This window comes from Eretmochelys imbricata, chromosome 7 (genome assembly GCF_965152235.1).
Source record: "Eretmochelys imbricata isolate rEreImb1 chromosome 7, rEreImb1.hap1, whole genome shotgun sequence".
In the NCBI taxonomy this organism is placed as follows: Eukaryota; Metazoa; Chordata; order Testudines; family Cheloniidae; genus Eretmochelys; species Eretmochelys imbricata.
Window position 1 is genome coordinate 57101739 of NC_135578.1, and position 24939 is coordinate 57126677.

Consider the following 24939-nt stretch of genomic DNA (forward strand, 5'->3'; position numbering starts at 1 on the left):
CCAGCTGCCCTAAAACCCACTCCGGGCCCCGGACAAGTCTGGCAAATAGACTTTACTGAGTTTCCCCGGACCTAAGGGTTCAAATATCTCCTTGTTATAGTGGATCGGTTCAGCGGATGGCCAGACGCCTTCCCATGCCATAACTGCACTGCCAGAACAGCGGCCCTCAAGTTTGTTAAGAAGATCATTCCTTGCTTTGAACTCCCCCTGTGGATGAAATTTAACAACGGGACACACTTCACATCAAAAATCATTCAAAGCATCTCACATGCCTTACAGGTCCCCTGGAAACTCCATACGCCCTGGAAACCGCAAGCCAGTGGTGTAGTGGAGCGTACCAATCAGACCCTTAAACGGCATCTCTCAAAAGTGTGCCAAGAAGCCTCACTGCGGTGGCCTGATGCTTTGCCCCTCGTCCTACTCCGTATCCGCGTTCTCCCAAAGGGTAGATTAGGGCTCAGTCCCTTTAAAATTATGTTTGAAAGGGCATGGCCCATGAATGGCACCCCGGTTCTGTCAGGGGAATGAAAGTTGGGTAATGGTTTTTTGTCACAGTATATGTGTTCCCTGTCTGCTGTTCTCTTGTCTCTTCACAGGTATACCAAGGATTCCCAGCCTCTCCCCTTGGACTCTCCTGTCCACTCCTTACAGCTCGGTGACTCTGTGCTTGTTCGCACCTGAAAAGACGAGCCTCTCCCGGAAAAGTGGAAAGGACCCTATACTGTCCTGCTGATCTCCCATACAGCGGCAAAAATCGAGGGACACAAAAACTGGATCCATCACTCTCGTCTGAAGGCAGTAACCGCCCTCTCGTCAGCAGGACAGTGGACCGTCCAACCTGCTGACTCCTCATCTAGTGAGATCTCGGGCTAAAGCTACTGTTTAAAAGACACAAATAGCGGGCACCTTAATGCTAAAATGGGCCCACCCAGGTACTAAAGACCCTGGGTTGGGAAAACTCTGGTAATAATTAATTGGGTAACATTGTTATTCTCTGTATTGGTATTTCCAAACTGTGCATATCGGAAGCATAACTCCTTTGTTTTGCTTGCGCACCATGTTGCTAATTTAACAAACCAGACTAATTGCTGGGTATGTACTCCAACTCCACTATCCCCCAAAACGGGAATGCTCCTTGACATGCTGCTCTTGACCCTAGCAGAATTAGCCACCACCAAAAAGCAGAAAAGAACGAACTCACCGTTCTGAAATAAGACCTCTTTACAGCAGGCCACCTATCAGGACCAGAAGTATTCAGTTGCCGTACGCACTGAGAAAGTATTATGTTTTACCCAAAACCAATCTAATCACTATGGGCATCCTGTGAAAAAGAGCTCCTGTGTTATTACACAGTGGGCTAATTGGTATTAAATAAAGACCAACAGGGAAGGCCAACAGTGTGGGTGTAATGGTTCCTCCCCTTTTAGGAAAACACTTACAAATAATCTTACCACAAAAAAAGGGGTTTGAAAATGTAACTTGCTGTCCAGTTAATATCTCCAATGTAGCAAGCCCAAGTGAGAAAACTCAGAGCCAAGGCTGTTGAGTGTTCTCAAAGGGGGGAGTTGTTGGGGACACTGGGGCATGGCCACTAGGTAACTCGAGGGGATGGAAGACCACGAGTGTTGATGAAGCCCCCTCGCACTAGGCCCAGGTGTCCTTGGCCCCCCCTCCCGCCTGGAGGCACTCGCAGCAGCTCTGCGTACGAGGCCCAAGTGTCCTTGGCCCCCCCGCCTGGAGGCACACACAGCAGTTATGCTGAGGATCTGCAACAATATGCTGCAGAGTCAGACTGCCTGAAACTAAGCAAGGCCAAACAGGGCAGATATGAAAGAACAATGTTGAATAAAGCAGCTTTATGTATAGTTTAACAAATGATACAGAGAATCAGGGAACTAGCTGGGAACTGGATTGGCTGGCTATATGGATACTTGGGGCAGCTTGCTATTGGATAAGTATGCTGGGAAAAAGGATGTATAAAAGCCTGTGTAACTTCCTGCTCTGGGTACAGGATTTGAGATTCAAATCTCCCTGTACCTTTTTGAAGCTTCAAATAAACTTTTCTGCTTCTCCACCCCGTTGTGATTATTGGGTGTAGCACACCGGGTAACGAACTAACTCAAGCTGTTGTTCAGCCTCTCGGCACTGGGTGTCGGCAACAAACCCTTCACCACACTCACACGACAAAGCCTGCAGTATTCATCATTTAATATTTATTTCTACTTCCCTGGCTCCCAAACTGCTTTTCCTCCCTACTGCCACCAGCCATCTTTGAATTCTCCCTCTTCTCTCCCCAGCTCTGCTCACTTGATTGCAGCAGTTCAGCAGATGGTCCAACTTTGCTCTTTCACTTCCATTCTTCACTTCTTTGGATGGCTGCATTTGCCATTAAGCAGCCTGACAGAAATACCCGAGTCCTCTGTCTAGGCACGCAGACCCAGCAGCTAGAGCCAAAGCCCCCTGAGAACAGTAGGAGATTAGCTTGGACTGTCAGGAGTGGAGGCTTGGCCCTTGGGGACACCAGGCACTGCAGCTGCTGCCACCTACATGGTGAATCCTCCAACCCATCACCAAACAGCTCTTCCACATTCTGTAAACTCACCTCACTGGCTGACTATCTAGGAGAACAGAAACCCTTTGTTAGAGCAGGAGAGTCTCTTCAATGCTGCACTCTTTGCACGGCTCCCAGAGGGTCACAGTGAAATATGTAGGAACCTTTAGGAGTCTCTCAAGGAGTTCCCTGCTCAGTCACTTGGCACAAACTAGCAATGGTCTACACACAAATGCCCGGAGAACTTGGAATGAAAGGAAGAACTGGAAGTGTTAGTACAAAAACAAAGTAATGGCTTAACTGGCATCACTGAGACTTGATGGCATAAATCTCATGACAGGAACATTGATGCAGAGGGGTGTGGCTTGTCCAGGAAGGACAGGCATGGAACAAAGGAGGAGGGGTTGCATTACACATCCAGAACACACACACTTGTTCTGAGGTCCTGCAGGAGGTGAGAGGCAGCAGAAAATGCCAATTCATAGAAAGTAAAGCGTTTCACAGGAACATGTTGATTTCCATATATCTGCCTGGTGACCTTCCAGGAAACAGACTTCCGGGGATCTAGGTGTGAGGATCCCTGGGTCTGTAACCCAGATCTGCTGACTGCTGAGTGGCTTCTGTGTCCACACCGCCACCCACATCAGCCTGAAAGTCCTACGGGCTCAATCAACACTGGATGTTCTGCCCACAGAGACTCTTACTGCTGGTGCCTACCACAATCCCTGACTGTTATTTAAGGCCTACTCAACATGAGGAAGCCTATAAGAATCTGGCCCAGAGTAAACTGCATGAGTTACCCCTTTTTATATTGGATGTTCCCTGCTCCAAATACCACCCAGTGTCTCATCCATTCAAAGTGAAGCACTTCACAGGAACATGTTGATTTCAATGTATCTGCCTGGGGATCTGCTGCGGCTTCCTGGACTCCCAGATTCCTCTGTAGCCTGGGCCCCCAGTATCGCTGGCTCCTCAGCACCCCACCTGGCAGAAAGTTGGGCTGCTAGCTCATCAGCAATAATTCTGGCAGGCTGTTGCACAGTCGGAGTTCCCAGGGCTTCCAGACTCTTCTTTTGCTTTGGAAACAACCAAACATGCCTAATGCAGGAATGTTGTGGTGTTTCCGGAACAAAATATTGTGTCATTTCACTTCCAGCAACATTGCTGAGCTTTTGGCTTTTTGTCTTAATTCATGATGAAAAAGTTTCCCAAAACCTTGAACTTTTTCCAGGAAGTGAAATTCACTTTCCTGGCCAGCTCTAGCGACAGTGAATTTAATGCTGTGGTTCCACTATACCATAAACAAAGTTAATAATGCTACAGCAATGGATCTACAGCTCTCCTCTAATAAAATAAGCTTCATTACAGAGTTGTAGATATTAGAATGTTTATAACATTCAGCCAAGAACAGTCTCTTATTGTGGAAAAATGAAAGAACAAGAGCAATTAAGATTGTATTACAATCATACAATGCCACATGCCAATAGTCAATGAGGCTTGGCGACCCCTGCTTTCTTTTTTAAACTTCCTACTTATGTGTACACATGCACCCATGTGGGTGCACAACCCTATCCTTCTGGGAACCAGCAACCCCCTGGAGGAAATAAGAACACCCCAGACTCTCACTGACAGCAGGAATTAGCCAGAGTAGGGGAATGGGCAGACTCAGATTTTAAGGGAAGAAGGATCCTGGAAGTCCCACCTCCTAACTGTTGCTCCCACTGTCTGGGGGACCTTGTGTCATCAGTGTGACGTGTCACACAAGCAGCTGCACTAACCTTGGAGGAGGGGGAGGGGGATCATTGCTGACCCAAAGCAGAGAGGAGGGTTGGGTTTCAAGGTGGGATTTGCTGGAGCAGAGAGGGCACTTGGTGAATGAAGACAGTCCCTCCAGGCACAGGGGCAGCAGAGTGGCTGGCATGATGCCAAGAGATGGGAAGAGGAGAGGAAAAGAGGAGGTGGGCAGAGGACAAGGAAGCACATAGGAGGGGATGTTCTAACCTATCTCCTAAAGGTGATGTATATACCAGGCTCCTTGGTGTAAGGGTCACTAAGCACAGGGTAACTTAACAGGCTGATGATACATGATCAGACATTTTAGCTTGCTTTTTCAAAGACTCATAGACTCAAAGGTCAAAATGGACCATCATGATCACCTAGTCAGACTTCCTGCACATTGCAGGCCACAGAACTTCACCCACCCACTCCTGTAATAGACCCCCTAACCACTGGCTGAGTTACTGAAGTCCTCAAATCATGATCTAAAGACTTCGAATAACAGCAAATCTTCCATCTATACCAGTTTAAACCTGCAAGTGATCCATGTCACATGCTGCAGAGGAAAGCAAAAAAACCCCATGGTCTTTCCCAATCTGACCGGGGGGGGCGGGGATTTCTTCCCGAATCCAAATATGGCGATCAGTTAGACCCTGAGCATATGGGCAAGACCCAGCAGCCAGACACATGGGAAAGAATTCTCTGTAGTAACTCAGAGCCCTCCACATCACTATCTGTTGGAGATATTTGCTACTAGCAGTCACAAATTGGCTACGTGCCACTGTAGCAGTCCCATGGGACCATCCCCTCCAATAAATTTAGCAAGTTTGGTCTTGAAGCCAGTTAGATTTTTTGCCCCCACGGCTCCCCTTGGAAGACTTTTCCAGAACTTCACTCCTCTGAGGGTTAGAAACCTTTGTCTACTTTCAAGCCTAAATTTGGTGATGGCCAGTTTATAGCCATTTTTTCCAGTGTCCACACTGGTGCTTAACTTAAGTAACTCCTCTCCCTCCCTGGTATCTATGACTGTCAGGTATTTATAGAGAGTAATCATATCTCCCCTCAGCCTTCTTTTAGTTAGGCTAAACAAGTCAAGCTCTTTGAGTCTCCTCTCATAAAGTAGGTTTTCCATTCCTCTGATTGTCCTAGTAGCCCTTCTCTGCACCTGTTCCAGTTTGAATTCATCTTTCTTAAACATGGGAGACCAGAACTGCACACAGTATTCCAGAAGAGGTCCCACCAGTGCTTTGTATAATGGTACTAACACTTCCCTCCCTCTACTGGAAATACCTTGCCTGATGCATCCTAGGACTGCTTTCACTTTTTTCATGGCCACATCACACTGGAGGTTCATAGTCATCCTGCGATCAACCAATACACCCAGGTCCTTCTCCTCCTCTGTCACTTCCAACTGATAAATCCCCAGCTTATAGCAAAAACTCTTGTTGTTAGTCACTGAACTCATGACCTAGCACATTGCACCATTAAATTTCATCCCATTTTTTTACTTCAGTTTCCAAGTCATCCAGATCTTCTTGTATGGTATTTCGGTCCTCCTCTGTACTGGCAATACCTCCCAACTTTGTGTCATCTGCGGATTTTATTAGCACACTCCCATTTTTTGTGCCAAGGTCATTAATAAAAATGTTAACCAAGATTTGCCCCAAGATCGATCCCTGAGGAACTCCACTAGTAAGCTCCCTCCAGTCTAGGGTGACCAGATGTCCCGATTTTATAGGGATAATCCTGTTATTCAGGGATTTGTCAGCCCTTGATCATCTCATCCCTTGATCATCCTACTCCAGCCTGACATTTCATCTTTTGGTATGACCCATTGTCGTCTCCCTTTTAACCAGTTCCTTATCCACGTTCATGTCTCATATTAATCCCCATCTTTTCCAATTTAACTAAAAATTTCCCATGTGGAACTGTAGCAAATGCCTTACTGAAATCCAGGTTGATTAGATCTACAGTATTTCCTTTGTCTAAAAAAATAATTTATCTTCTCAAAGAAGGAGATCAGGTTTGTATGGCACCATCTACCTTTGGTAAAACCATGTTGTATTTTATCCCAATTACCATTTAGTCCTTAACTACTTTCTCTTTCAAAATTTGTTCCAAGACCTTGCATACAACTGAGATCAAAGTAATAGGCCTCTAGCTTCCCGAATCATTTTCTTCCCCCTTTCTTAAAAATAGGTACCATATTAGCAATTCTCCAGTCATAGGGTATGATCCCCAAGTTTACAGTTTCATTAAAAATCCTTGCTATTGGGCTTTCAATTTCATGTGCCATTTCTTTTAATATTCTTGGATGGAGATTATCTGGGCTGCCTGATTTAGTTTCAGTAAACTGTTTGAGTTTGACGTTCACCTTGGATGTGGTAATTTCTACTTCCATATCCTCGTTCCTATTATCCTCCCCATTACCTAAACTCTTCATTAACCTTATTAATACCCAAGGCAAAGTATTTGTTTAGGTGCTATGCCATGCCTAGATTATCTTCTGTCTCCACCCCATTCTCAATGTTCAGCGGTTCCCCCTCTTCTTTCCTTGTTTTCTAATTATTTATATTACTATAGAATCTTTTACAATTTTTCTTAATTTCCTTTGCAAGCTACAACTCTGCTCAGCTTTTGGCAGTTGTCACTTTATCTCTACACTTTCTGTCCTCCAAGAGGTAGCTTTCCTTGCCGACCGTTTTTATCTTCCATTCCTTGTAGGCTTTCTGATTTCTCTTAATCACTTGTTTGAGATGCTTGCTCATCCAGCTTGGTCTGGAGCCCTTCCCTATGAATGTTTTCCCCTTGCTTGGGATGCAGGCTTCAGATACTTTAAGTCAAAGTTTAACTCCAAGACTCCTCCAAATTCAGATCCTTGAGTTCTTCAGTCCAATCCACTTCCCTAACTAATTGCCTAATTTTTTAAGTAAGCTCTTTTGAAATAAAGGGCCCTAGTTACAATCTATTTTTGTTTTTCTGCCCATTTAGTTTAAACTGAATTACCTCATGATCACTCAAAACAAGGCTGTCTCCTATAACCAGTTCTTCTATGAGGTCCTCACTACTTACCAATACCAAACCTAAAATGGCATCATGTCTTGTTGGTTCAGTGACTACTTGGTGAAGCTCAGTCTCAGCCCTGGAAAAAATATATATATATATATATATACACACACACACATATAATAAAACTACATAAATATGTATTCTGTATTTATTAACACTGTGCTTAGTTTAAATTCCATGGACAAGCAGGGGAGGGAAAACTCTAGTTCAGTCTGAAGCCACAGAAACTCTGCCTATCAAAGTAGAATACCAAGCCAAAAGTATTACATCATCACAATTTATTCTCATTGGCTGGTCAGAGAACAAGGGCTGGACACTGTTACTAACTCGTTGTCAATAAAGTAGCCTTACAGCTGCCTAAAGAAGTTCCATAGTTGTCACCACAAATGAACCCAACACATACCCAGCTTCTTGTCACACCTGAGCCTGTCTGAGAACACTACACGATTATTGTACATGGCTTTTTGACCATCAATTGTATGGTTAATTTTTTATATTATACTTAATATTGTTAAATCCAAGTTACATAAAAAACTAGTAACTTATCTGTTTCAAGACAATGAGTTCATTTCTGTCACTGTGTAAATGAGTCCAGAATCAAAGACAATCAAATTCATGCACAGGTCTGGGGATATTGAGGTAACCTTTATCGAGGAAGAACACAGAGCTGGTATGATTTTGGTGCATTTGACACAAAAGTCGTTACTGGCGTTATATCAATGTCTTTGGGATCAACAACAGGTTTCAAGGTAAAGTTCTGCAAAATCGTTGTCAGTAGCAAAAATAGCTCCATCCGAGCCAGACTCTCTCCCACGCAAATCCGCTTCCCTGCAGTGAAAAAGGAATTTTGAATTGATGCTGGAGATCTTTCTTTGCAGCACATTTTAAATATGGTTATTATGGAAGCAAAATCTCGGTAATTAGATGCACAGAGTAATTCAGGGTAAGTGCATGGAGGATAATGGCTGTCTCTCAGAGTTCAGAGAGGGAAGAAAGTTTACGGGGGTTTAAAAAGCCACTCACAGATTATTTGAAGAATTGAGTTCTTTATATTGCCATTTTAAAGGCAGTTGGGGGTGAAGGGTAGGAAGATGTGGGGTTTGAGGAATAGATTATCCATTTCCCAAATGAGCTAAACAGTTTTCTGGGGGAGTGACATGGTGGTGACTGAGTAGAAGGGGAGAAGTAACAAATAGAGAGATGTGGGTGTCCTGAGTAGCAGGATGGAGGAAGAAGGCTGAAAGGCACTGTTAACAGAGTGGCAGGGAGGCTAAGTAGCTTAGATTCAAGTAGAGAGGTTAAGTAGGCCCTTGATGACATCAAGAAGGCTGAGGTATTTAATGCACCTTCTGCTTCAGTCTTAACTGGAAAGGTGAAAGGTGACCACATACCCAACACAATTAATATTAACAACAAGGGGAAAAAGAAAAGGAGTACTTGTGCCACCTTAGAGACTAACAAGTTTATTTGAGCATAAGCTTTCATGAGCTACATGCATTCCGATGAAGTGAGCTGTAGCTCACGAAAGCTTATGCTTAGTCTCTAAGGTGCCGCAAGTCTCTAAGGTGCCACAAGTACTCCTTTTCTTTTTGCGAATACAGACTAACACGGCTGCTACTCCGAAACCTGTCAACAAGGGGAAAGAAACACACTCCAAAATAGGGGGAGAACAAGTTAAAGAATATTCAGATAAGATAGATGTAGTCAAGTCAGCAAGACCCAATGAACTTAAGGAACTAGGTGAAGCAATCTCAGAACTGTTAGCTCATGGAGGATGGGTGAGGTCCCAGAAGACTGCAAATGGAAAAACATGGTACCCAGCTTTAACAAGGGGAACAAAGAGGACCTGGGGAATTGTTGACCAGTCAGCCTGGAAAGATACTGGAACAAATTTTTAAACAATCAATTGGTAAGTACCTAGAAGATAATAGGGTTATGAGGAATAGCCAGCATGGATTTGTCAAGAGTAAATCATGCCAAACCATCCTGATTTCCTCCTTTAACAGGATTACTGGCCTAGAAAACAGAGGGGGAGCAGTAGATGTGATATATTTTGGTTTTAATAAGACTTTTGGCACAGACCTGCATGACATTCTCATAAGCGAGCATGGGAAATGTGGTCTAGACAAATTACTGGTTCAGAACTGGTTGAAAAAACCATACTCAGAGAGTAGCTATCAATGATTTGCTTTCATACTGTGAGGGTGTATAAAATGGGGTCCCGGAAGGGCCTTTTCTGTGTCCTATACTAGTCAATATTTTGATTAATGACTTGGATAATGGAGTGGAGAGTATGCTTATGTTTGCACAATTATAATTCACAACTATAAAATAGGGAATAATTGGCTAAGCAGTAGAACTGATGAAAATGATCCAGGGAGGTTATAGGGGATCACAAATTCAATATAAATCAACCATGTGATGCAATTGCAAAAAAGGCTAATAGCATTCTGGGGTGTATTAACAAGAGTGTCATATATAAAAGACACGCAAGGTGATTATCCCATACTGCTCAGCACCAGTGAGGTCTCAGCTGGAGTACCCTCTCCAATTCTGGGATCCACAGTTTAGGAAACATGGATAAATTAGAGTGTGTCCTGAGGAGAGCAACAAAAATGATCAAAGGTTTAGAAAACCTGACCGCTGAGAAATGGTTAACAAAACTGGGCATGTTTAGTTTTGAGAAAGATGATTGAGGCGGGACCTGATAGTCTTCAAAAATGTTAAGGGCTGTTATAAAGAGGATAGGAATCAGTTGTTCTCCCTGTCCACTGAAGGTAGGACAAGTAATGGGCTTAATCTGCAGCAAGGGAGATTTAGGTTGCATATTAGCAAAAACTTTCTAACTCTAATGGTAGTTAAACTCTGGAACAGGCTTCCAAGGGAAGTTGTGAAATCCCCATTGTTGGAGGATTTTAAGAACAGGCTGGACAAACTCCTGTCAGGGATGGTCTAGATTTACGTGATCCTGCATCAGCGCAGGGGGCTGGACTTGATGACCTATCAAGGTCACTTCCAACCCTGCATTTCGAGGATATCTTTCCAGCGAAGAGAGGGAAGTGTGTATCTAGTTAAAAAAACTCACTTCAGACAACGAACAGGAAGTGACACTCTTTAAAGACTGATAGATGCTTTGCTAGCGTGAGAGACTCTGCTTCATGGGCCACCTGAAAACACTATGCACTAAACAGTCTGAGAGCCACTAGGAAGTTCAAGGCAAAGCCAGAAGACAGTCTGGGATCTGAAATAAAAATGGCTTAATTTACCTGCAGAAAAAGGCATGAAGAAGTCACTCTTCTTAAAGGCACCATTTTCGTCCAAGAAATGTCCCGGGTTAAATTGCTCTGGGTTTGGGAATTCCCTGCTGTCATACAGAACTGACTTCAGTGAAGGAAATATCGTGGTGCCCTGAATTAGCAAACGCAGAAGAAAAGAGTTAAAGTGGTGTCATAAATATAAAGGGAAGGGTAATCACCTTTCTGTATACAGTGCTATAAAATCCCTCCTGGCCAGAGGCAACATCCTGTTACCTGTAAAGGGTTACGAAGCTCAGTTAACCTGGCTGGCACCTGATCCAAAGGACCAATAAGGAGACAAGATACTTTCAAATCTTGGGGGGGGGGGGGCGCGCGGGGGAAGGGTTTTGTTTGTGCTCTTTTTTTACATCGTTGATCTCTCTTGGGACTGAGACAGGCCAGATAGATTCATAGATTCATAGATATTAAGGTCAGAAGGGACCATTTTGATCATCTAGTCTGACCTCCTGCACAATGCAGGCCACAGAATCTCACCCATCCACTCCTGCGATAAACCTCTCACCTATGTCTGAGCTATTGAAGTCCTCAAATCATGGTTTAAAGACTTCCTGGAGGATTCTCTGCTCTGTGAAGTGATCCGTGCCCCATGCTACAGAAGAAGGCGAAAAACCTCCAGGGCCTCTTCCAATCTGCCCTGGAGGAAAATTCCTTCCCGACCCCAAATATGGTGATCAGTTGAACCCTGAGCATATGGGCAAGATTCACCAGCCAGATACCCAGGAAAGAATCCATCTTCTCCAACCCATCCTAACCCAAGTCTCCAATATTTCAACCAGTATAGGTAAGCCAGGCAAGGCGGATTAGTTTATCTTTTGTTTTATGTGAATTTCCCCTGTGTTAAGAGGGAAAGAATTACCCATCGGAACAATTTACCCAGTGATGTGATGGATTCTCCATCACTGACAATTTTTTAAAATCAAGATTGGATGTTTTTCTAAAAGATCTGCTCTTGAACAAGTTCTATGACCCATGTTATATAGGAGATCAAACTAAACGATCACAATGATCCTTCCGGCCTTAGAACCTGTTACTTAATTACTTAATTACCTGTTACTTAGAACCTGTTATTTAATATAAATCCAAGTCTATTTTTCAACATTTAATATACAAAAACCAAGAATTAACTGTGTGAGCTTGACTCACTGTTAAAAATGCCTTAATCTTGAAGTATAGTTTTTGTTTTGTTTCATATTTGTACTGATTGACTTGCATTCAGATCAGAACTAAGCAAAGGTGAGGAGGGCTCCAATACTTTTTGAACTTATTCAGTCATTGCTCATTCGCATTTGCTATGTTGTTTTGTTTGTGACCTAACTGTGCCAAGAAATTTCCCCAGAAACAAAATCCCTTTGGCCTCAAAATAGAAGAATGTTTGCACACACTAGTTTGATATCAAAATCTTAGCTGAGTACCCTTGCTAAAAAGTTATTCCCTATTCCACATCTACGATCTGAAACCCTGTCCAGGAATGAAAGTCCAGCCTGCAGATTGCAAACTGCTGGTCTGCTTCATGCAGAGGCTTGGAGAGATTCAATAATAATTGGTATATAATTGGTAAATCAGCAAAAAAAAAAACCCCACCGCACAAAATCTAGTTGAAGCATTTCTATAGTGAATAACTCAACATTAAAAGGAGAAAAAGGTAAAAGAACTCAACCCTTCACAGACACATTGAGAACTGACCTTGGGAATAAGATACTGTTTGAGATGAACATCTCTAGTCACGGCATGTGGCAAACCTAATGGGACAAGATTGATGTATCTCTGGATTTCATGTACTACAGCATCTGTGTAGGGCATCTGGCTTCGATCCGCCATGCAGGGGCTTTGGCTTCGGCCAATCACGCGGTCAATCTCTTCATGAACTTTCTCTGTCATCAGATTAATGCGGTTTAACAATAATGATAAAGAACAGGATTCACAGAGATTTGCGCACCATTGTGTCACACTGTATACACATTGGGATTATAACAAAACTGGTCAATTTGGTGCTACAGAAGCTACTGACCATGGCAGCTATGACAAAGTGCAATAATATAATTCCAACGCAGTGATTTTACTTATGCCCAGTTATGAGAAAAACTAGACTTAATGGGATGTTACCACAAGTGCATATAACCAACTGCTCAGCAAGAGATTGGTCCTAAACCTTTCCCCACCAAAGGCAAATCATGGTTGTGCAGATGGAGGAAGCCCATGAGGTGGGAATTCACCTTGCACCTGTCTGCTCTGTGTGTAGTCTCTAGCACCGGCAGAGCGCTGATTTAGAACCTTACACAATCCGGACACCGACAAGCTGATTAAATCTGAAGACACAACGACTTTGCCATTTCACATGCCTGGAGTGTGAAAGTATCTGTGACTCACAAAACAGGCACCGCGCAGTCAGTGACAATGGAGGCTCCCACGGCATTAACTCCTTCCCCCTGCATGGGAGCCTCAACACTGATCTGGATTTGAGAGAGGAATTCAATCAGAACGGCCCATTCAGCCTTTGGACCCTTTGCTTAGACTATCAATACAGGGACAAGTAATGCCCATTGTAATGGTGTTACCTTCTATTTCTGGGTATTTCAGAAGAATCAGGAGTCCAAATTTCATGGTGACGCTGGTTGTCCCCGTTCCAGCAATAAATAACTCTACCGTGCTTCGTACCAGACTTCCCACATTAAACTCTGACTGGCCATTCTTTTGCTCCTACAAAAAGATTTGGTGAAGATCTTTGATTCTTGGCAGTAAAACCGTAGGATATGTTCAGATATATATTCTTCTACCCAACAGATGATCCACCTCTGATCATTATAAAAATCCCACACAAATGGCCGACAGCACTTGAGATTTCAGCATCATTACTGCGGTGCATTGGGCCTTTTCTGTCCAATAAGGTGATTTTTTTCTTTACTTGAAGGAAGAGAGCAGAGCTTGACCATTATAATGTATGTTCCTTGGGCAGAGACCATGTGTCCCCTTCAGGTCTTCTCCAAAGCCATGTACTATGTTACTGCTTCACAAATTAATCTCAATCATACATATAATCCACTCCACAGTAAAGAGGAAGGGCTACTTCCCTCACATACCTCTTCCACTTTGATGAAGAAAGCATCGATAAAGTCTCGAGGACAGTTGGGATCCAGAGACTCTTTGTGCATATTCACTCTCTCCAGAACAAATTTTCTGAACTCCAAACCATTTTTAAATAGCTTGTGGTGAGGCCCAGGCATGTAATCCATGAGAGTCGGGAAAAAATTGTACAGCTGTAAAGGATGAAAGAAAAACACAGCTGGATTTATCTGGACACAACAGATAATCATAGTGTTCATGCAAATGACTCACTACAGCTGTACAATTCAGTGTTTCTTTCGCACCTTCTTATCAAAATGGATTCAACAGAACGTTGCAAACTATACTAAGTGTGACAGACTCAGACAAGTGGAGTACAGGAGTCTGGTAGAAGGCAAATATACTGGCCACTGGATGAATAGTTTTCTGTTCCCTGAGTGACCAGAGCAGGGGCTGCCCTAGAACAATCAGGAACCTGCTAGAACCAATTAAGACAGGCAAGCTAATCAAGACACCTGGAGTCAATTAAGAACTTTCTAGAATCAATTATGACAGGCAGGCTAATCAGGACTATTAAATCAGGTTTAAAAAGGACCTCCCATCAGTTAAGAGGGGGGTGCATAAGGAGCTGGGAGTGAGAGGATATGTTGCTGGAGGACTGAGGAGTACAAGCATTATCAGACACCAGGAGGAAGATCTTGTGGTGAGGATAATGAAGGTGTTGGGAGGAGGCTATGGGGAGGTAGCCCAGGGAGTTGTAGCTGTCATGCAGCTATTACAGGAGGTACTCTAGACAGCTGCAATCCACAGAGCCCTGGGCTGGAACCTGGAGGAGAGGGCAGGCCCGGGTTCCCCCGAAACCTCCCAGCTCCTGATCAGACACAGGAGAAGTTGACCTGGACTGTGGGTTTCACCAGAGGGGAGGTCTCTGGGCTGTTCCCTGACCTACATGGTGGATCAGCAGAGACTGAGGGGGATTGTTCTTCTCTTTTTCCCCATGCTGGCCAGTGATGAGCTTACCTGAGTGAACGGCAGATTTGAGCCACGAAAGTGGCCAAACTGAGGGCTGCCGTGAATCTCTGAGGCAAGCTAATCCGCCAATAAGTGCAGGACCCACCAAGGTAGAGGAGGAACTTTGTCACATAAGTCAGAGTACCCAACATACATAAATTCCTCACAAATGCAGCAGTGACATTGTGGCACTCTGTACCTATAAGCAACACCCTGGAACCCTATATTCACCACTCTCATATAATTATGATATGTTTCATGCAAAGCATACCCTGCAAGATATATGAAAAGTCATGATCTGCTGAAACACATTGTTCTGTCCAAATATGTATATCATTAGTGTGGATCAAGTTATGAGATTTTGCTTTATGGTTGTTACTGAAATATATTGTAAATTTGCCAGTGGCATACAAAGAAAGCAAACCACTCACAGGAGGGTACTTGAGGACAGAGAACTTGAGGACTCAATGATCACTAATAAGCAGGGGACTTGTAATCAAAGGATTTACACTTCAAGGACAGTTGTGCAAGCACCACACAACAGGGACTACCGGACCCCGTGACTCCATTGGACAAGACCACTCCAGGGGGATTGCTCAACCAAAGGTCTCGGGGAAGCTCTCCAGGACAATCCGAGACAACTGGGGGGGTGGTCCTGGGATAGAGGAGAATTCCAGCCTGTGTATTGAAGTTCTGTATCCTGCTTGGACTATCTATCAGGGTGAGACCCTGCTTGAGTCAACTCCTGTTTAGTTTCTAGAACTTAGATTGTGCGCTTATTTTTATATTTTTGGTAACCATCTCTATCCTTTATGCCTACCACTTATCGCTTAAAATCTATCTTTCTGTCATTAATAAATCTGTTTTATATTTTACTTAAAATACCATGTTTGGTGGCTGGCTGTGAACTGGAAGTGAAAGGAAGTTTGCTTTGGAGATGAGGAATGTGATCACATTCACCTATCACGTTGCAAATCTGCTAGGGTATGTTTTGATGTTAATATTGATATAGTGTTTTTACTGGTGATTTCCTTGATTTTTACCAATTGTGTAGATAGAGAATGTCCTCAAGCAAACTTAATTCTGAGCTAACAAAGTCTTTTGTGGAGGAATTTAAACAATCCTTAGATAGAAGCTGTAGGGTCAGCGTGGTAGTAGCATAAGCCTAACAAGGAGAAGGAGACCATTATGGGAATCTGAAATAACAATTGTTTAAGGAAAATTAATAGTTAAAGAAAGAAATCTCTGTCCCCTCCCCCAGTACAAAGGAGAAGAATGGAATAAACCCCTGAACATACCGCTGTCCAGGGGGAGCGCTGGAGCTTGCCATTTTCCTCTATGAGATTTATTAAAGTCACAAACTTCTTATCTTCATAGTCAAACCGGTCCCCAAAGACGATGGCGCAGATGACGTTGGAGACGGTGTGGGTGAGGAAGAGGGTGGGGTCAAAGGGCCGCCCTGGAGCAAAACAAAACTAAAAAGAGTTAGTTTTAATTCAGTGTCTTGACCCTCAGTGCCAGAGTCACTAGCAACACTGGGACGTTGTGGATCTCCAACCATAGGGCAGGACTCAAGGTGGGGCTGACTGCAATATTCCCTGAGGAGGGTGGGTTAGGGCTGCCCCAATCCCCCCTCTTACCTCTCACATGCTAAATTAAACACGTGCCACTTTTTTTTCTTGGCAATCAGTTTTCACTCTGTCTGCTCTGCTGTTCTCTGCCTGGCACACTCTGGTCTGACCAGGGCCATCAGTGCCTCTCTGGGTGACACCTGCCTGTCTGTCTTGGGGCCCATTTCACAGAAAGGATCCCAACCTGTTCACAACAGGATCCTGCTCAGGGGGCTCTGCCTGAGCCATTGCTTGTGTTGTTGTAGCATCATCACTAACTCCCAGAGCACAGCAATCTCCCCTTGGCACTGCCAGGCCAGGCCGTGCAGCGTAAACGCACGATTGCTGTGCTAGGGAAGGAATAAAGGCTCCCAGCACAACAGCAGAGGAGATGGGGCTGCTTTCTGCCCTCTGTGTGCACTAAGCAGGCCCTACAGCTCAGCTAACATAGCTGGGGAGGCTGAATTTCCCACTGGCTCACCAGTGACATCTTAGCTTCCATTTCAGGTTCTTCCTTCCTCAAAAGCACAAGGAACACACGGGGCTGGTAACTGAGAGCTAACCTGGGGCTGCAGCATCAGAGGGACCAGCACAACATTCCTAAGAATTATGGGCAAGAGATCACCCCTCTGACTTGAGGCCACAGTGCTCATGGGGGACATCCAGAAGCAGCATTTTCTTCATGCACCAGACCCCTACTCGTGTCCCTCACCCATCGATTCTCTTTGACTCATTCCCAACAGCAATAGCTACCCTTGGCTCAGGTGCCCAAGTAGCAGCACTAATGTGGTACCAGGGGTGGGGAAGGGGCTCAGTGCATTCTCCTCTCCCACTCACAATTCACCAGATGGGCAGAGCCAACTTCAGTTTAGCCCTTAGTGTTGCATTAAATATTGCAAGAGGCAGGGTGACCTTGTGGTTAAGACACTGGCATGGGTCTGAGTTCTCCACCTCTAAAATAGCAGGGAAAATCATTCATTTCTTCCACTGTTTTCATTCACGTCTATTTAAGATGTACACTGCTTGGGACACGGATTGTCTCAAACCATTTGTTCCAAAAGTCCATATGCAAAGGAGCCCCAATATCAGCTGGGACCGCTAGACCTTACTGGAATATAAATAATAATTTCGGAGTGTCACTGGCACTGACGCAGAAGCGCTCTGATATTTCACATATCTCAGCAGAATCTCAAATACAACAGGTGGAACAGACAAAGACATTAAAGCCAGAATAGCAAAAGCCAGACATGCCCTTGTAACTCTAAATCCGATCTGGAGAAATACAAATCTTACCTTCCCAACTAAACTTCAAATATTTAGCACCATTGTAAAGTCAGTCTTACTATATCGTGCTGAAACTTGGAAACGTATTGAGACCTTATATCTATACTCCAAGTTCTTATAAACAGCTGCCATAGACAAATCCTCAATATCAGATGGGTAGAAAGAAAAATCACAAATGAAGAACTCTGGAGAAAGATGAAACAAAAACTGATGGGACAGGAAATTCTGGAATGCAGATGGCTAGAACATACATTGACAAAAGACTTGAATAATATAATAAGATAGGCATTGGACTGGAACTCCCATGGCAAGAGGCAATAAGTAGACCATGAATAACATGGAAATGCACAATATAAGCAGAATTGTTAGTTAGAAAATTGACATTGGAAAAAGCTAAGACTGTAGTAGGAGACTGGCAAAGATGGAAGGTGCTGGGGAAGGGCCTATGTTCCGCAAGGAATGAAGAGGAATAACATAAGAGACAATGAGTGTCCGTTATGAAGCACTGTAAAAGTACACCGTGATTTCAAACATTCTGATGGAGCCTATCACTATCGAATGTAGGTGCCAAATGTGTATCAGATATCTAGCCGAGAGAAAATGAGAAGAAGCAAACTGTAGGCCTGGGTGTCTTGTTAACCCAGCACACTGGAACTAACCCGCTCTAATATGGCTCACTGTGTTAGTGTCTATACACTCTAGACAAATATCTTCCATTTGCTCATTTATCACAGATCAGAGGGGAGAAAATGTGAGAAAGAAACAGCCAGAAATGGTCATCTCTGGAATGTTTCACACATCCTTTCCCATTACATTAAGACGGGTTGCTATATGTGCAGTTAATGGCTTGAGTTATAAGACGTTTGAACTAAACATCATGAAAAACAGAAAGACAAGAGTCTTTGATTCCCTCAGTTTCCAACAGACATGAAACAATGCCCACCATTTGTGTTTCTGAGCCTTTCCACTAGAAAACGCGTTTCTTCCTGGATACGCTCCTCAATGCTTTTCTTCCCCATCCCAAAATTTCTCAGGTTAGTGAGGGCAAATCGGCGGAGCTTCTTCCACCGCTCCCCGTTGCTGAAAACAATACCTGGAAATGGGAAGAAAACAGGAATGAAAGGAGGGAGGGCCAGACTCAGTTTGCCTCTTTGAAAAATACCCAAACATTGGTGAGTCAAAGGTTCCATTTCAACTTAACTGATATTGTGTCTGTGTTCTACTAGGGAGACGACATTACAGCTACATTGCAAATACTGATTGAAGTATTGCTATTGCCATGTGGAACCCCGGATATCAGAGAGACAAGGTAGGTGAGGTCATATCTTCTATTGGAGCAACCTGTGTTGGTGGAAGGATAAGCTTTTGAGCTGCACTGAGCTCTTCCTCAGGTCTGCAGCAGTTAGAGTGTCCAAGCTAAAAACAAGGTGGGACAGACTGCAAAAGAGGTTCACACTTAACAGACGCTGTTTTTATGGCCCATTGCAATGATTTATAAGACACCCTGCTGACTACTAACCCTCCATCATCCTACCACTGCAGAGGTGTTAATTGGCCATTATAGGTCACTTCATTTTCAGTGGTTTCCCAGAATGTGCCCAAATTACAAGCCTTTGAAAAAAATCACTTTTCACACAATAGAGTTTAGCAGCTAAAATCTCCAAAGGTTCTGTCCTCCGGAGACATGCACCAGTGCCGCACAGCACTTTATGCCTGTCCACATGTGAGATGAAAACCTACTACTGCTATCAGTTACTCCATTAACTCATGCAACTACACAGACATATCTTAATTTTAGCATTCCCTAATTTCGGAGAGCTTGACTTTACAACCTTAATAATGTTCCTTTCACATAGTTTTTTTCCTGTGTAGTCAAGTAACTATGCTGAAGGTTGTTTTCACAGTCACTGTGATAGTAATATAACTATTCTTCACTTAATGAATAAATGAGATAAGAGACTTCTTGAAAAGGACATCTTGGAATTTCCATATTTATTATTCCCTCACTTTTTATTATGAAAGGATAAAAATAATCCTTCTCCGCTCATGGAATCTACCTAGTTAGGGAGGACAGGTAAAGAAGGGGACAGGAATTCATGGTTTGTTCTGACCCTTTTTGCCAATCCAGCCCTGCTCTCCTGGCTGTATTCTGGGCCTTGGAAGGTAGATTGGCCTGGCTGTTTGTTACCTCTCATAAACCTTTAGTGAGATGCTAGGAATCATTCATGTCAGTGATCCAGTAGTGCAATGGGGAATGAGCTCTGGAACCAAGACTATTTATCCAATATTTACAACTGCATCATTGAAACTCCAGCTGTTTCCGCTTTTCAGTTCTCAATTGTGTTCTCCCCATACAGAGAACATCAGCTCTATATGCTGAAGTTATTTGAAATGTACCTGGTTCCTGTGCCATTTTTTCAAATAATGGCATACTTCCTCTTCCGCTGAACTCCTCCCCAAGACCGACGAGAGCTTCCTTCACAATCTCATATCCATACAACACCACAACCCGTTCTGAGCCTAAATATATTGTGAAAATCGAGCCGTACTTTTCACTGAGCTGTAAAAATTTAGCACAAAGACCAATAAGTTTTAAGTTAGACCCACTTATTTAGGATAAGAATTCGAGAAAATCAAATCATAAACTGATGAATTGCTCTCTTGCCACTGAACTAATACTAGGCAAGTTTTACTACTGATCATCGTCCAAAGTTGGCCATTTCAGCCCAGATCCTCCAAGGTATTTAGGAGCCTAACTCCAAGGATTTCAATGAGAGTTATGCACCTACATATCTTGGAGGATCTGGGACTTCCTGACTTTTCAGTGCTTCACTTTGTTATCCTCATATTTTAAACATTTTTCCTTATAGATGTGTGTGTCTGAGTGCTCCCAGGATAATTCTGTCCGTGTTATACAATTATCTCATTATAAGAGCAGACTGCATTAATATAGGGCCTTTCAATGGTGATCTTGAGTGCTATGTTAAAATGACAATTTTAACTCCACAGAAACGCTGCTTGCATTTATTCAGTCATGGCAGCTGATTTGACAATAGCAAGAGAGAGGTTTCCCTTCATTTTACTTCTGTCAGCCCTGCAGAACCAAAGACAGACAGAAGTGAGATTCTGTTTCCCCTTTTATATCATCAACAGAATTATTATCCAATTTCCAATTGATTACATCTGTGCAAATAAACAGACAAACACATCTGTATCTCAGGGCATGATGTGAAGACAATGAGGGTAAACGGCTGTAACTGGGGGCAGAATTTTTCTTGTACAATCCTCATTATTTGTGATGATTTGCCAGAAGGAAAGAATCAAACCTGTCTCTCCAATCCCAGGGTGTGTTTGCAGAGCTGGCTAAAATGTCAGAACATGCAGCACTACAATGTCATTTCTCCAAAGCTGACCTGCAGTTTCTGCCTTACCATCATTTTGTGATGCAGACAAGTATCATTAGAGCAATTTTACAGATGGGAAAATTAAGGCACAGAGGGGTTAAGTGACATGCCCAAGAGCACACCTGGAGTCTGTTGCAGAGGTAGGAACAATACCCAAGGCACCTGACTGCCAGTTCTTTATATAACCTACTAGACCACTTTCCACACCCTGTAATAACTTGTACTCACTGCAGTGCAGCTGCAGGGGGCACTCTGGATTAACTGTGAATAAGACCCCCTCTAAAACAAACAGTATATTATCACCAACCATTTACATCTAGCCTCCAAGACTGATTGTTTTGTGAAATAAGAAGTCAGAAATTTGAGCTAATGTGGAATTGCCGCCAGGCTAGGCTTGAGCCAGGCTCTGTTTAATGTCCACCTACAACCCAGCAACTGATACCATGAAAACACCCTTACCTCATCTACATGTTGGGGTAAATTCTTCGTATTTAGCTGCAGCGTGTTCCCTATGATGGGAAAAGCAACAGGGCCAGGAGGCAGCTTCCCGCTTCCAGACACCTTTCTCCATGCCGAAAGGAAAAGAAGGCAAGAGACACAAATCACCAGGAAAACACTTGTTGCTCCCAGAGGTTCCATTGCAGAGTGTAGCAATTATTCTGGGTTTGAACAGGGGTTTACTTTGTATTTCAGACTCCTCAGTTTTTATATTCTACACAGCAAAAAGGGGGTGCGAGCAATTAGCCAATAGGAGCTCTCAGTTCCTCTGAGTTAACAAGATAAGCTCTGAACTAACAATGGTGACTGGAACTGTCACACTAGGAATGAATTCCTTTGAACTTTTATTGGTATATAATCTCTGTTTGCCCTTGTGTACTCACTGACAGAGCATGAAAATTAATTATAAACTGAATCCCTGTCAAACTGCCCAAACTATCATGAAATCATCCTCTCTCTGCACCCATCGGGTTAAACGTTCCTCATCAACTTGGTGCCAGCTGGAACATTATAGACATACAATGATGATCCCTTTTCATGTTGCTCTCCAGGATTTAGCCTATGGATTGCTGAGCAGCAGACACTTAAGAAAAACACCAAGCTGAATGTTTGATAAAAATTCAAACTGAATCCTGAACCTTTCTGGAGATTTCACAACGTCTGGTTAACCATTAAAAAATGTGACCCTTCCCCTCCCCCTTATATTCAACCTGTACAACTCTCTATTTCAAACTGAAACATTAAACAAATCTAAACAAATACTTTGCCTCAGTCTTTAATGAGGCTAATGAGGAGCTTAGGGATAATGGTAGGACGACAAATGGGAAGGAGGATATGGAGGTAGATATTACCACATCCGAGGTAGGAGCCAAACTTGAACAGCTTAATGGGACTAAATCGGGGGGGGGGGGGGGGCAGATAATCTTCATCCAAGAATATTAAAGGAACTGGCACATGAAATTGCAAGCCCATTAGCAAAAAATTTTAATGAATCTGTAAACTCAGGGGTTGTACCGTATGACTGGAGAATTGCTAACATAATTCCTGTTTTTAAGAAAGGAAAAAAACATGATCCAAGTAACTACAGGCCTGTTAGTTTGACATCTGTAGTATGCAAGATCTTGGAAAAAATTTTGAAGGAGAAAGTAGTTAAGGACATTGAGGTCAATGGTAATTGGGGCAAAATACAACATGGTTTTACAAAAGGTAGATCGTGTCAAACCAACCTGATCTCCTTCTTTGAGAAGGTAACAGATTTTTTAGACAAAGGAAACGCAGTGGATCTAATTTGTCTCGATTTCAGTAAGGCATTTGATACGGTTCCACATGGGGAATTATTAGCTAAATTGGAAAAGATGGGGATCAATATGAAAATTGAAAGGTGGATAAGGAACTGGTTAAAGGGGAGACTACAACGGGTCACACTGAAAGGTGAACTGTCAGGCTGGAAGGAGGTTACTAGTGGAGTTCTCAGGGATCAGTTTTGGGACTGATCTTATTTAATCTTATTACTGACCTTGACACAAAAAGCAGGAATGTGCTAATAAAGTTTGTGGATGACACAAAGCTGGGAGGTATTGCCAATACAGAGAAGGACCGGGATATCATCCAGGAAGATCTGGATGACCTTGTAAACTGGAGTAATAGTAACAGGATGAAATTTAATAGTGAAAAGTGCAAGGCCATGCATTTAGGAATTAATAACAAGAATTTTTGTTATAAACTGGGGACGCACCACTTGGAAGTAACAGAGGAGGAGAAGGACCTCAGAGTATTGGTTGACCACAGGATGACTATGAGCTGTGAATGTGATATGGCCATGAAGAAAGCTAATGCAGTCTTGGGATGCATCAGGCAAGATATTTCCTGTCGAGATAAGGAGGTTTTAGTACCATTATACAAGGCACTGGTGAGACCTCATCTGGAATACCGTGTGCAGTTCTGGTCTCCCATGTTTAAGAAAGATGAATTCAAACTGGAACAGGTACAGAGAAGGGCTACTAGGATGATCCGAGGAATGGAAAACCAGTCTTATGAAAGGAGACTCAAAGAGCTTGGCTTGTTTAGCCTAACCAAAAGAAGGCTGAGGGGAGATATGATTGCTCTTTATAAATATGTCAGAGGAATAAATACCACAGAGGGAGAAGAACTATTTAAGCTCAGTACCAATGTGGACACAAGAGCAAATGGATATAAACTGGCCATCAGAAGTTTAGACTTGAAATTAGACAAAGGTTTCTAACCAGAAGAGTGAAGTTCTGGAACAGCCTTCCAAGGGAAGCAGTGGGGGCAAAAGACATATCTGGCTTCAAGACTAAGCTTGATAAGTTTATGGAAGGGATGATATGATGGGATAGCCTAATTTTGATAATTAACTGATCTTCAACTATTAGTGGTAGATATGCCCAATGGCCTGTGACGGGATGCTAGATGCGATGGGATCTGAGTTACTACAGAGAATTCTTTCCTGGGTGTCTGGCTGGTGAGTCTTGCCCACATGCTCAGGGTTTAGCTGATCGCCATATTTGGGGTCAGGAAGAAATTTTCCTCCAGGGCAGATTGGCAGAGGCCCGGGGGGAGGGTTTCACCTTCCTCTGCAGCTTGGGACACGGGTCACTTGCTGGAGGATTCTCTGCACCTCGAAGTCTTTAAACCATGGTTTGAGGACTTCAGTAGCTCAGACATAGCTTAGAGGTTTGTTACAGGAGTGGGTGGGTGAGATTCTGTGGCCTGCGTTGTGCAGGAGGTCAGACTAGACGATCATAATGGTCCCTTCTGACCTTAAAGTTTACGAGTCTATGATTAAGCCTCTGAGACGGAAGACTTGATGTGACCTGGAAGTCAGTGGAAATATTTCCATTTATTTCAGTGGGATTTGGATCAGGGTCCAGGAGAAGTTATTGAAACAGGATATGAAGGGACCAACTCTTCAGGTCAGAGTGGAGCTTAAAAGAAAACCAGTGGTTTCAAAGTTTTGAAATGCAGAGCTAACATCGAGTCAGAGATTTTCAGGCAGAAGAATCTAGATCCTCTATTCTGACATCCTGGGTATAACCAACAACCAGATCTTCCAGAAAGGCACCAAATCTCAATGTGAAGACCTCAATAGATGGACAGTTCACCACTTGGTAGTCTCTTCAGTGGTTAATCATCCTCCGTATTAAAAACATGCCTCATTCTAATTTGAGTTTGACTGGCTTCAGCTCCCTGTCACTGATCTTGTTCTGCCTTTCCCCTCTATATTAAACAGCCTTTTAATAGCCGCTATTTTCTCCCCTTGAAGGTGTTTATTCCGTATAATCAAGTCACCTCTGTCTTCATTTTGAGGAGCTAAACATCATGAGCTGTTCAAGGCGCTT

General features: G+C 43.3%; 1 protein-coding gene across 3 annotated transcripts; it reads right to left on the reverse strand.

The window, feature by feature from the left end:
- Positions 1 to 8042: 8042 nt before the first annotated feature.
- LOC144267262 (cytochrome P450 2H2-like) lies at positions 8043 to 21721 on the reverse strand. Of its 3 annotated transcripts, none has more exons than XM_077821055.1 (9): positions 21542 to 21721; positions 20076 to 20238; positions 18622 to 18771; positions 16083 to 16243; positions 13791 to 13967; positions 13269 to 13410; positions 12397 to 12584; positions 10663 to 10804; positions 8043 to 8224 (listed from the first exon to the last, which is right to left on the reverse strand). In XM_077821055.1, the coding sequence occupies exons 1-9, from the start codon at positions 21719 to 21721 to the stop codon at positions 8043 to 8045; spliced, it is 1485 nt and encodes a 494-aa protein (XP_077677181.1). The 3 variants fall into 3 exon arrangements, with proteins under 3 accessions (XP_077677181.1, XP_077677180.1, XP_077677182.1); XM_077821054.1 differs by having other exon boundaries at positions 16071 to 16243; XM_077821056.1 differs by lacking the exon at positions 13791 to 13967.
- Positions 21722 to 24939: the final 3218 nt, after the last annotated feature.